Source organism: Pieris rapae, chromosome 11 (genome assembly GCF_905147795.1).
Source record: "Pieris rapae chromosome 11, ilPieRapa1.1, whole genome shotgun sequence".
NCBI lineage: Eukaryota > Metazoa > Arthropoda > Insecta > Lepidoptera > Pieridae > Pieris > Pieris rapae.
In genome coordinates, this window is record NC_059519.1 from 9,405,390 (window position 1) to 9,419,201 (window position 13,812).

The following is a 13,812-nucleotide window of genomic DNA, read 5'->3' on the forward strand; positions in this document are numbered from 1 at the left end:
CCACGGCCAAAAGCCTAGCACGTGCTGAACCTGTACTACGGCTCAAAAGATTGTCATAAGTCATTTTACTGTCTATGTCGTCCCAGCTCCTCTGTGAATTTAGAGAAAATGGAAAATTTTGACCTGGGCATGCAATTAAGAAAGCGTTTCTAGCTTCTTCCAAGCCAGCAATCTCAAAGTTTGAAGGGGATGCCCTTAAAATTTGACTTATGAGATTTGCTGAACTATGGACAGAAGATAGGAAGGCTGGTAAAGCGACACTGGAAATTTTGCGAATCCCCAAACCACCATAACGGATTGGTAATGATGCTTGGGTCCACGATTGCTCGTTCAGCTGTATATTAAGAAGCGATTCTAAGCTAATTTTGATTACGTCGTCTACTTGTGTCAAAAGATCTGGGTGATTCCAAAAGGAGCAGCAACGGAGCACATACGTAAATTTTGGGACAAAAAGACAGTTTTTTAAGATGCAAAGTGCATAATGCGGACTAATTTCAAGGAGACGATCAGCAGAATTTTTAAATTTATTAATAGAATTATTAATATATTCAAAAATAGATTCATCAAAAATTGGAGAACCTAAAAGGTAAAGGGAATTACTATTAACTATTTTAATATTTGGAGCCAAAATCTGAAATTTTTGTGTTACTGTATTTAAATTTAAGTCGCAGTTATTTATGAACAGTTCGCATTTGCTGAGATTTAGCTGCAAACCAATGGCTTCAAATTTAGATTTTATTAAAAATAGGTCCGAAAAAACAGTGTCCACATCACCTCCTAGTGTGCCGTCGTCCAAATACCAAACGTTGAAATTTGAATTTAAATTTTTGATTATTTTATTTATTGCCAAACTAAAAATTGCAGGCCCAAGGGGATCACCCTGTTGACAACCTACTTCTGAGGACAGTTCATTTGTACGATATAACAATTTTGTTGGATCAGCGTAACTGAGAAGAAGATAATTATATATTTCAGGTATATGTTGTTTTACTTCCGTCAACAGGGTATCCCTATTAACTGAATTAAAAGCATTTTTTACATCAATTTTTAGCAACACGTCTGGCTTGCCGTAAGTTAGGAAAGAGCGTAGGGCATGGACGGCTGCCTCACACCCTCCTTTTACACCGAAACCTAACTGTACGGGTTCAAATTCTGAATTTAATTTTGGTAAAATATGTCGAACAGCAATTTTTGAAGCCAGACGTCTTAGTGTTGAACCAACAGCAATTGGTCTCACGCCTCCATCCTTTTTTGTGAGGGCAATGAGGTTCGCGCCGAAAAGAATGGGAACAATTTCTGCATTGATTTTACCTGAATACATAAAATTTATTAATTTTGTTAACGAATTTACTAGTTGCTCGCCTGCATCACCCACAGAATGCGATGTTAAGTCTTTTAAATGTTGGGGTGTTATCCCATCCAATCCTGATGCCGAACCAGGTTTAAATGATAAAATGGCATAATTAACATCTTTATTTTGAATGTGTAGGCATGCTTGACCTGCTGTTGGTGGGTCGAAAAAATATGGGTTTATTGGAGCTGAGGGATGTTTTGTCCGTAAAGCCTGAAGGGTGTCAGGGGTGTCTGGTGATAGCACGTCGTTGGAGAACAAAAGGCGAGCGGCACCTTTAAGATCTCCGTCACAAATTTTGTTTTCTATAAGTTTGTTGCGATTACGAGGGGCATCATGCTTGATTAAAGGTGCAAGAGAAGGCAAGGAGCTTACGTCACAGTTATTTTTAATTTTTTGTGTCAATGATAAATTCTGTTCATCAGTTTTTATTGTATGTAGTGTGCTGTATGTAAATAAAAATAGGTTTTGCCAGTCTTGAGTACAATTGTTGATGTAACATTTCTTGATTAATTTTGTCAAATGTGTGGCAACAGTTATTCGTGCTCCTCGAGGGATTCTTTTAACTATTGGTATACTATTTTTTAAATGGCTAAGATATGTATGAAAAGGACTTGGATCGTTGGCTACATAAGTGGGCGCACTCGCAATAATGGGATAGGTTTTAGAGATTGAACAGGTTTGACTAAGGCATTTCTTGTGTGTTTTGGTAATGTGAATTTTGAGGCCTTTTAATGATTTAAATGACTTATTGCACTGTGTACATGTATGGGTTGTGTTCGACGTGCCATCATATGAAAGGGTCACGGTCTGCATTCAAAAAATAAATAACTTAAATCTAAATTTAAAACACTAAAGAAACTTAAAATAAACACTCAAAAAATATAAAACTTAAAGTCAATATCACTGCTTATTATGGTAACTTGCAAGAAAGGCAGCCTTAGCAAACACGATGTCAACAGCGAAGAGCCAGAGGAAAAACATATGCATAATGCGGAAGAGAATGTGGAAGCACAAACACAAACAAAAGCAAAAACACAGAGAAAAAAGGATAGATCGCTATTAAAATTTTTCAATTTTTTCCACTCACATTTTTCCCCACCTCAAAATTTTACTTGTTTAAAATTTTTGTTTATTTCATTTTCAGGCATTATATTTCAATCGTTTGTTAATTGTTCACTTTTATTTCATTAAAATATATTTTAAATTCTCAAAAATATTATTTTTGATGTTGTCACTTTGACAATATTAATTAGTTAATTAGTTATGTATATGCAAATTTTTATTACATTTATCTAAGGAACACTAGTGGAAGAATACAAATTTACCTAACCTTTACAATATTACTATTATTTCTACTAACATGACATTATTTCAAAAAAAATAATTACAGATCACTTCTATAAAAATTGCCCTTTAAGTTCCTGCCTGTCAGACTCGTAATCGTGTTTTGTTTCATGTTCCTCAAATCAACACTAACTATGCAAAAATACTGAATTTTGTATCGCATAACCCGGAAATACATCGATCACTATTTAAGCCTTGACTTGTTTGAGCTATCGCGGAATATGGTAATTAATAATATCCATAGCGCAGTCACCTGCATCATGAGCATACCCCACATACACACCTCCTCGTACAAATGTAGTTAATATTTTTTATTGTATTATCCATTTATTAAATGTTTGAACCTTTTTGTAAATATTGTGTATTCCATCTTTGGCTATATTTGAAGTGTAATTGTTTGTTATTATTATTTATTTATTTGTTCAGATAAAATTAACAATCATTATGTATGTATAAACTTACAGATTTCTTAGTATATTATTTTTTAAAAGCTAAAACAATAAAACTCAAGTATACACCAGCCGATCTGTACCGACAAGTGTACGCACAAAAAGCCTCATGATAGGCGCTGACAGGTCATCTGCCATAGTCTTCAAGATGCTGTTTCGACCGCCCCGTATCCAGCTCAACAGAGATGATGTTTTAATTCGAATAGGAGCCCAGAAATCATTGGGCGAACATTTCCGAAGCACTACAGAGACGAGGCAGTCCCAAAAGCATCCTATAAACATTATTGAATTGAACACGCATAGCAGTTAGCGACCCGACAGTATAGTCATAGACTACTCGTGTATAAGTTTTGACAATACGCCTTAAAAATGGTGATTTTCACTTGTTCACTACAACGAGCACATCTACTAGTCAACATAACCACCCAGGCATAATAATATATATTTTTTACGCTGTATCATTACGAAATATTTCTAAACTGATTGGAATAAAAACTCACTTACCAGGTATACTAGTACCGAGAGCAACAAATATTATCGCAGTAACGGAGTCTTTGATGCCAAGTGTGCAACCAAAGTGTGAAGCCACATCGCCAATTACAGCAGTTACCAGGCCAATACACACTATTGACACGACAAAACAGACGTAGCCACCACCGATATCTGTAAACAATTAGAGTATTAGGTACTGCAGGCTTACCCTGTAACTTAAATACTAACGCAATAGCAATTAATATAAAAATTGTAGCACATAATTCTGATTCGGCATCACATAAAATAAAATTTCAATTTCGTCATTGGAATTGAGTATCATTTTACAGATTAACCTTGTTGTATTCACCAACTTTTTATTCGTTATTATTATATGATAATATAATGTGTGTCGTATGTGTGTGTGTATTTTTTTATATAGAACAGGGGGCAGGCAGGAGGCTCACCTGATGTTAAGTGATACCGCCATGGACACTCTCGATGCCAGAGGGCTCGCGAGTGCGTTGCCAGCCTTTTAAGAATTTGTACGCGCTTTTCTTGAAGGACCCTAAGTCGAATAGGTTCGGAAATAGTTCAGTGGGTAGCTGGTTCCACAAAGTGGTTGCGCGCGGCAAAAACTGCCTTGAAAAACGCGCAGTCGTGGAACGGCGGACGTCAAGGTGATACGGGTGAATATCGTATTCTGCCTCGACGTCCGATGATAACAAAACACCTTTTCCGACTTGACGTATTTTATACTTTAGCGATAAGAGTGGGCCATCCGAATATATTTATGATTTTGTGTTCAAATATTCATAATTCTCATCCTCCTTACCACATTGGTTCAATAGCGATATTAATAAGAATTAAGCCTCATTTATTCATTTAGAAAATTTACAAAGTATACACACAGTTAATTTTTTTCAATGACCTATACTATCTATTACTACAAAAGTATTCTGTGGAAATAATTATGTATATGGCAGAACGCTTGCTTGGTTAGATAGTAATAAACTCCCTGAATTACTTTAAATTGTTGCATTGAATACAAAATTGCGATATTTTGCAAGAAAACGTTCCTGCCTGCCATCCTGCTATGTACGCCGGCTACATCTTGACACCAAATGACGGCCCTTAGCACCCGTCAAATAATTCTTAGCTATGAAATATTTGACAATGCTCAAAATATATTTTATCATGATTTTATTCAACATGAGATTTATTGGGGCCTTTTTCACAATGTATGGATAAGTTCCAAATAAGCTATTTATTACATATTGGTAGGATAAACTGGTTTTTGTTGCGTTTCATGACTAGGTAGGGCGAAATTTCTTCGGTACTTTTCTCTTCCGAATAATTTATGTGTTGCTTTGTATTTGGTACTTAATCCATACATTGTGAAACAGAAATTCTAGAAATATAAATCGTAATTCTTTTTATTTTAATTAATTAATATTTTTTGCTACGCATTAAATAGAAACCCTGTATTATTCTAGTAAAATATTAATGTATGCTGCAAAACTAGATACCTATTTTAGGAAACATATAAGTGATTTATAAATAAAAAAACCCAGCTGTAATAGCTAAAACAGAATTATAATTACCAGTCGGAGGCACGAATGCAAATATAATCTTCCAGAATATCGTTAATATGTGCATTACATAGTCTAAACATGACGGTGGCTCATCTGGATTATCTGAAAGACGTTGAGATATTAAAACAAATGTATTATTGTTATTCATATATAGATTAAAATTGTAGTGGCTTTTTTAAACACCTGCTCATGCCGGGAAGTACTTTGAGAAAATCGCCGTAGATTAAACAGAAAATCGATGGCATGAGTCACTCTGCCTGAATGGCTGATCATCTTCTTGCCTAATAACGAACATAATGGAGAAACAGACAGATATTGCAGCTAATTCAAAGATTATAGCGTAATTATTATAATTAATATTGATAAAAAGTCGTTGGGAACCGATATGAATGATAAAAAATAAATATTCGGCGAAGTTAAATTTTCTCATAGTGCATTATATTAAATAGTAACGATGACATATAACGATAAAATCTTAATAAAAATTGGTCCTTTTTAATAAGGAACACCGTATATTTTTTTTCAAAATACGTTCAAATGAAATGTTAAATCAGCATTTGATAACATTATGATGAGAGATTCATGTCATATTCCACATATATAATTTTAGTATCTAATTTCTGCCTAAGCATTACCTGAGCTGGCCGTCAAAGCTTCTGTGAACTGTTCTTTCCAGGAAGAAGTCCCTATAATGATCGAGGCATTTGCCCTTTGGACTAGTTTGTCCACTGTATTCTGTGAAAAATATATTTATTATCCATTAACCACAGTAACCAGAATTTAAAAGTATATAAAAAAATATTTTTTTAATTACAAAAAATTAGGTTTATATTTTATATTTTTAATATGTATAAGACACTAATACAGTAGCTCGGAATTCATACATTGACATGGTATCTAAACCAGAGGTAGACTCAATTCCTGGCATATAATTTCGCTTCTCGTTTAATCACTAATACTGAACAAACTAATTGTAAAATAAGCCAATTATCTTTGATGAAAAAAACTGAAAAGTTAACTGTGACAATAGCTTGCCAAGAGAGAACAACTTAGTAGCGGTCTAAAGAAGTTGGACCACTAAGTTGTTATGTATAATTGACTCTTTTATCTCTTATATGTGTAAAATAAATTTTGGTTTATGCATATTAAGCGTTATACTTACCTTAATAAAATTGAACACGAACGGTAATAAAAGAGATATTTTGAAAAGTACTGAATGAATTATCCCGAAGGTAATATTATAAATGGTTTTGGTTATTACGCTCCAGGAGATAGATGGGACCTTAGAGGATGACAGGGTTATTGTTTTATGAAACCATATGAAACAAAACTCTTTTATGATTGTATTCAAATATTTCAATTGATTATTTTTAACGTTACTAAGCATGTTTGTGAAGATTTCATAGGACTTCTTTAACAGAAACTAGACTTTCGTCTCTGTATTCTGTGATGAAAATAACAGATGATTACTTTTTATAAGGTGTTCAGACTTAGATATTTAAAATTACGAACCTTGCGAATTTAAAATCAACCCAAAACTATTGTAACTATATACTATAGTCAGGAACTGAAAAAGAAATTAAATATGAAATTTCTGAAATCTGTTCCATTCCCGTATCAATACCGTAACATATATAACTAATTTGATACTGCCGCATAGCGTAAAGTGACCTTTGTTTGTTACAATATTGAAAAAAAAAAATACGTTTTTCCCGCAAGACCCACGATTCCGACGACTCGCAACCCGCGATTCCCTCAACCGAAAATTGGTGGGGCGCGTCTTCGTGAATTGCACTATCTATAGTATGATAACGTAATACCATTCGTAATTAATAAAGCGTACAAGTACCCTTCGTTCCACGTAAGTTGACGACTGCAGGCTTTATTAATAATAATTATATTATATGTACTTATCGATGACTTAATGATTTCATGAATTTATAATTTGTTGCCAGTTCTTCTCTTCCGTTCTACGCCCTTGATTTGAATCAAAAAGTATATTTTGACGTTCATAAGTGTACATTATGTTACCTATATGGATAAATGATTTTTGATTTGATTTGAAATGGTATTCTATCTAAAAATTTAACCAGTAGTTTTATCAGCTACACACCTTGAACTCTTTGCTTTCTTTAATTCTAAGCTGAGCTCTGGTTATCTCGCCAGCTCGAGGCAGCCCCATCATGGCGACGACGCACTCTTCCTCCGCCAACGTTGTCAACTTGTTCACTTTACGGTTAGATGTTACAGGTTTGTTGCGGTCTAAAACACAAAATATAACGTTATTATTTTTAAAATATATATACCCAAGCCAATTTCGGGTTAAAAAAAACGGTTGTCTGCAAAATCGGTTTACTGGAGATAGTTGAACGTGACAACGTCATAAGAAAATAATGATATTTGATAGATTTTTTTTGTATGGATATATATAGAGATGGAATAGAAGAAATCACAATTGAATTGATAAAGTTACATAAACACAATTACGTTCATTTTTAACGAACGAACGCTGCCAAACGCAGCCCATTGAGCCTCTTTGTCGCTCGTTCCGCGCTCTCGCTTGCACTTCAAGCCTTAAATGGAACGCCTCAAAGCGAGGTAACGCGGCATGCGTTAAATTTTTTCGTGCGTGCAGCCGGCTCCATCGAATTGTAAGACGTTGTCACGTCAAAAACTATAAGGTGATGTGATGTTGTTAGTGTTATCTTTTTTATTCAGCTGAATAACTGCAAGCTTACCACGTAAACAATAACATCCCAATTCGATTTAAATGTCAGGTTTGCGTACCATTAATCCAAGTTTGTCACAACAGCGCTACGACGACATACAACGAAATAGGGTATGATGGATGACGTCATTACATTTATTAGGGTGCCAATTAGAGTGAATTCTTTCAAAGTTAGTAAACTTGCTATATGCGTAGAGAAGCCAAGAACTATAAAAGTTATTTTATATACAAGGATGTTGGAAAACTAAATCCATGTGTGTAAAAAAACTTCGCGTCAAAACGAGGCTAATATTGTTTATATTAAAAGCTTATACCTACTGTAAAACAGTTTGACGTACGACGCTTATTTTAAAACAGAATTTGATAGGTCTTTCTGAATGAATAACTTTGTTAGTACTCTTACTTTGTACATCTGCTTTTGGATATTTTATACTGGAGTACTGTGTATAGTTATGTTTATAATATAAAGCATGTGGTGTACAATATATGACAACTTTTAAATTGTGCTTTGGTTTTTTTATAACAAATTTATCTATTAATATATACGTCGCGTGAAGCGTGGCGTATTTCCTTACATTTAAGTCTCGATTGTTAAGTTAAACACTCAGTTTCTTACCAGTTCTTTTCCCCGCTACGCCTTTGATTCGGGAAAGTAAATCTTTATTTGCGTCATATTTTTTAAAAATTGACGTTCAGAGTGCAACATCATACAATGAATTTTGATTTATTGTGAATTTGTGGATAATATTGTTAGGATTTTTTTCACATTCTGAACTCTCTATTTCTAATATTTGTGAGGTTATTACTATTATTATTAAGTAATTTTTTTACATCGTACATATTAGTCGTATGGGTAATTATAAAGGGTAGAAATTCATGTATCTATGTCTGTTTTTTGAAAATAAAATTGAAAAACATCAAATGAACAACACAACAAAGAATCTCAATTGAACGAGGTCGAATTTGGATGACAGTTGTTCTGTACATTTGTAACCGAATTTCGCATCTTCGAATTTTTTTATCTATACTTTAGTATTAAAAGTTTTACAGAAAGTTTAATATCATTTTTATTGGTTTGTGTTAAAGTATACATTGCAATACATTTATACGTAATGTTTTAACAGTCTTGATTTGGCCGTCAAAGTAAAATGGGGTGTGATATTCGTAGGATGACGCATTTTGATTACTATGAAAAAAGTAATAAAATGAATAAATGAATTAATTTTCTATAGACTGATGTTTGTATAAAGTTCAAAGATGGAAAGGATCAAGGGAAAGAAGGAGAAGAGACTGGCCTTAAAAAGATGGATAAGTGACATAGAAGCGTTAGCAGGAACCGAATGGAGAAAAAAACCACGGAGAGCTTTATTTGAAAAAAGCTAAGGAACTGAAGGAAGTTAGGATAGCAAAAAAATCTATGCCGTCAGACCATTTTTTCAATTTATAGTTAGACATATTACCTAATGCTTTCTATCTCACATATTTTCAAAATTGCCAATCATATACTGTGTATATAAATAATAACGCCCATAGAATATAAAACTAATCTACATCTCTATTCGCACACGGATGAAAACATGAGAATCATAAAAGCGTAACCATCAGTCTAATTGCTTTCAAACCGCGACATTGTTTCAGAACAAACGGAATAATAAACTCTATTCAATAGACATAAAGTTTGATTTCACTTTCGATTGAGCAAAAATTAATTAATGATTCCCAGACGTCTTTTGTTCGTGATAACTGCCGTTTAGGAATTGAATAGAATTCGAATCTTCGATAATTATTCGGTTTTATAAAGATTAAAGCTTTGAGGAATTATTTCACACTCAAACACTCTGGTGAAGAAGATAAAGAAGGAAAGTTATATATGGTTTATAAAAACCACGTTGTTCACACAGTTTTACTAACAACAACAACAAATATTTGTAAGTGGCAGCCCCGCTAAAATTAATACAGCAATTTATAAACCTATTTCATTTACGTAATAAATTTACATTTAGTATTCTTTTCCTATTCACAGAAGCTGTGGAGATTGTGCAATATTTATTTTTTTGATAGAATGTTTAAAAAAAATGTCTTGTATTATCTTTACGAGTATGTGATAAGTATGAATTGCAATACATTTAGGGCCTGTTTCACAATGTATGGATATAGTACCAAATAGCTATTCAACACAAATTATTCGAAAGATAAAAGTTCCATATAAGATACTTCGCATTTCATGACAACTAGCGCTATCTGACAGTCGTGAAACGGAACAATAGTGTTCATCCTACCAATAAGTTATAAATAGCTTATTTGCAACTTATCTGGACATTGTGTAACAGACCCCTTATGTTTTATCAATCTTAATTTGACAGTCAGAGAGCAGTGGGGTGTAAAAAACAAAAGATGACGCATTTGATTGATTACATTTGTTGGTTTAAAAGTATTTAAATATATATTTTTGATTTCTATAGAATAATGTTTGTGTAAAGTTAGTAAGATGGAAAGGATCAAAGGAAAGAAGGAGAATGTACTTATTTACTTTTACTATTCATTTGTTTTTAATCAGAGAAGTTTTGTGAAAGCTGCAATATTTAGTTATTTGATAGCAAAGATTTAATATTAAATTGCAATGCATTATATTTCTTAATTTTTTTTATGAATAGGTAACTAATGAAATATTGATAAATATGTAAGTAACACATCTCAAAGTTAATGAAATATGTGTGTAAATTTATTTAGATAATAGAACGCACTTATGTATCATGTATTAATTGTCAATTATAAATTAAATAACCATTTTAATCTTAAACCTTTTACTATGTATGTTGAAAGAACAATCAATGTAAGTGTAGATATCGTTTGTACGTTGTTAATAAGTATTTATTCGGATACACGAACTCAGAATTAAAAAATATTAAAATATAGTTATTATTACTAACACTTTATGTATTTCCTCACTTTGACTCTGGCCTTGCAAATTGAAAACTTCATGGTACCGGTTGCATTCAACGTTTTCTTTGTGAATTAAAACTTTTATTCGTAGCTCGTAGAGGCCCGTAGTCCGGTAGCATTGAAACTATTCTACTGAATTAACTATACATAAACTTATTTACCTTGTTATAAAGAACTGTATACAACTCTAACTGGATGCTCATTGTTGATCATGTAATAAAGAATACATAGTACTAAGCATTAAACTTATTCTTCTTAGCATAAATAAACGTGTCCTAACAAATACTACATAAAAACTCACAAATACATTAAATAAAATTCTCCAGCTTCAAGAAGGCCGCGTAATTGTATCGAATGTGATAACTATAAAAAGATGCGCAAATTCTATTTCTCTTCTGTCATATCCAAAAAAGAACTTCATACGACCAAAACCGAAAAATTAGCTATCATCCCGGTGATGATTTTTTCTATCTTCTTTTAGATGATTCTTTGTATCAGGTGAGCCTCCTGCCCGTTTGCCCCTCTGTTCTATATAAAAAAATATAAAAAAATCTCCCAATAGAAACAAATCGTCGAAATCGGTATTGCAAGCTACAATTGGATTATAGAAAACCGTCGCAAGGGCAATCTCGATAACCAGGCGTGTTTAATCACCAACTTTCCGACTTTGAATTAAATTATATTTTCTTAGGAAATCTCTGCTTTATATTACTAACTGCGATGTTATAGAAACGCTAATTTTCTTTGTTCTTATGGTGTGATTTTATTAAGTTCTTTAATCAGGAAGTGACACGCAAAGTATTATATTATAAATGGTGATATTTATAAAGAAACTTATAAAATTAAAAAATATAGATAAGTTATTAGCGGTTCCAAGTTCTAATCTACAGAAAAAAACCCGATTAACATCATAAATCAAACAAACGATTAACAGATAAATTGCTAGGCGAATACTAATCAGGTATACAAAAAAATCAATAATTATTAAGTATTCAAAATAATTTTATGAATAATATTTGTCAGATTATGAAGTGTTTATATATGTTCTGAATTATAGTAAACATTATATATTTCTAACACATAAAAGAATTGCTAAGACTACAAACTGTTACTAATACAAAATAAATAGCGGTACACTAATAGATAGATAGCTACTGTAAATAAAACCTTATCAAGACATTTCCTCGTAAAAATATATCAAGGTAATGGACGAGGGGAGAAAAGTGGCAAGGTATCAATACTTAGTGAAAATGTAAATGTAATGGTACGTAGAACGTTAGAAATGTATCGTAATATAGATATTATATTAGTTATTGTATACTTTTGAATGCATTCTTTAATTGTATGCTTGTATGCTTCTAACTAATTTACTGGCAATACAAAAGTTTTGTATTTCTTGTCATACTTTTATATATTGAGATTTCTTTTTTACCCGATATGTAATCACATTTTCACTAACACTACAGTACAATACTACACTATTTCTACGAAAACTAATAACACTACCGCGAGATATGTATAAAACACTAACACTCATACATATCTCGGGAAATAAAAATAAACAAAATCTTACTTAACACAGAGACGATCCACCAGTGAAGTGTGCAGAAGGTGCGAAGAGAAAGATACATTAGATAAATATACTGATATAAACATGCATAAAAATAATAAGGTCATTTTTCAAAAAATCTAAATTACATTTCCAAAACTTGCTTAGAATAATATTTGGTCTTGTTAACCACAGCTGACTGATAACCAAAAAACAGGAAAATAGATTTATAACCACAGGTCAGTTATCTGTTCTGACATTGAACAGAAGCGAGTGAAAGTAATTATAAAACAATTACACATAAACAATTTATTCTCATGAAAAATGACCTTACAATCATAAGCAATAAATTTAAGTATAAATAAAAAAGGAGTATTGTTATTTTTATAATAAAATATTAAACTATGATATAACATTTATTTTCCAAATTAGGTATTAAAATACATCTCGCTTGACTAGCTAAACTCTTAATCCTTTATCAAAAATATGATATTGTAATAAGATAGAATAATAGACGTAAAGTGCGAACACGAAATACATTGGGTCGGCCTTGGAACGCCACAAGCATACGAAGAATATATTAGAACCCCGTCGTGCATATGTATGTGTATTCGATTATTTGTATAACCTTAATATAGTTCTATTATTATTTAATATTTGGGCTTGGCAACGCGTATAAAGACAAAGTGTATTTACGCAAGTATCGATGGACACCTCCCATTTTACAACGAATTTCTTTTTAAGACTATTGCATTACGTATGTGATAGATATTAAGATAACATTAATTATAAAGGCATCGGGTTGCCTTATCGCTAACATGCAATCCCTTCCAGGTGACCCTAGTTACTAAAAAATAACATATACTTTGAATTATATATCTCATTAACTAAATCTAGTATGTTTTCTTTATAATTAAGTAATTTATCGCCTTTGATATCGCTAAATATGTACTGTATTAAATGGTACTGATAAATACATATATAATCCCATCTGCCAATCTGACCCAAGTAGAATATGATTTTTCATTTAATACATGCCACATCGACAAGCGAAAATTGTGTGTACAAAATTCGCACGGAATCTAAAAAACGCCTCCAATATAAAAAGGTGATGATTTATTCAGCCGAGGGTAATATTTTATGTACAAAGTCATCTTAAGAATTGCTACTTACAAAAATGTGCCAATTCACCTTATAAACGTTGGCATCGTGCAAATCAACACAATCAAATTAACCTTACTTCCGGCCCAGCCGTAAATTGTACCGCTGTATAAACCAGGTTAATCAAATACGACATCCTGTATATCGGTGGTGTATTTGCAATACGAATTTACATAAATTAACGAAAAATATTTATATAATAACTATACTGATGGAAA

At 32.4% G+C, this 13,812-nt stretch overlaps 1 protein-coding gene across 2 annotated transcripts in view; it reads right to left on the reverse strand.

Annotated features, from left to right (window-relative positions):
* LOC110994155 (sodium/calcium exchanger 3) overlaps nt 1-13,812 on the reverse strand; it is a 71,835-nt gene that overhangs the window by 5,351 nt on the left and 52,672 nt on the right. The window contains exons 3-6 of one of the 2 annotated variants that reach the window (XM_045630103.1): nt 7,327-7,442; nt 5,849-5,948; nt 5,223-5,315; nt 3,652-3,810 (exon numbers count right to left, since the gene is read on the reverse strand). In XM_045630103.1, the coding sequence (XP_045486059.1) occupies nt 3,652-3,810; nt 5,223-5,315; nt 5,849-5,948; nt 7,327-7,442 (468 nt within the window). Of the gene's footprint in view, nt 1-3,651; nt 3,811-5,222; nt 5,316-5,848; nt 5,949-7,326; nt 7,476-13,812 lie in introns of both variants that reach the window. The other variant, XM_045630102.1, reaches the window with a different exon arrangement.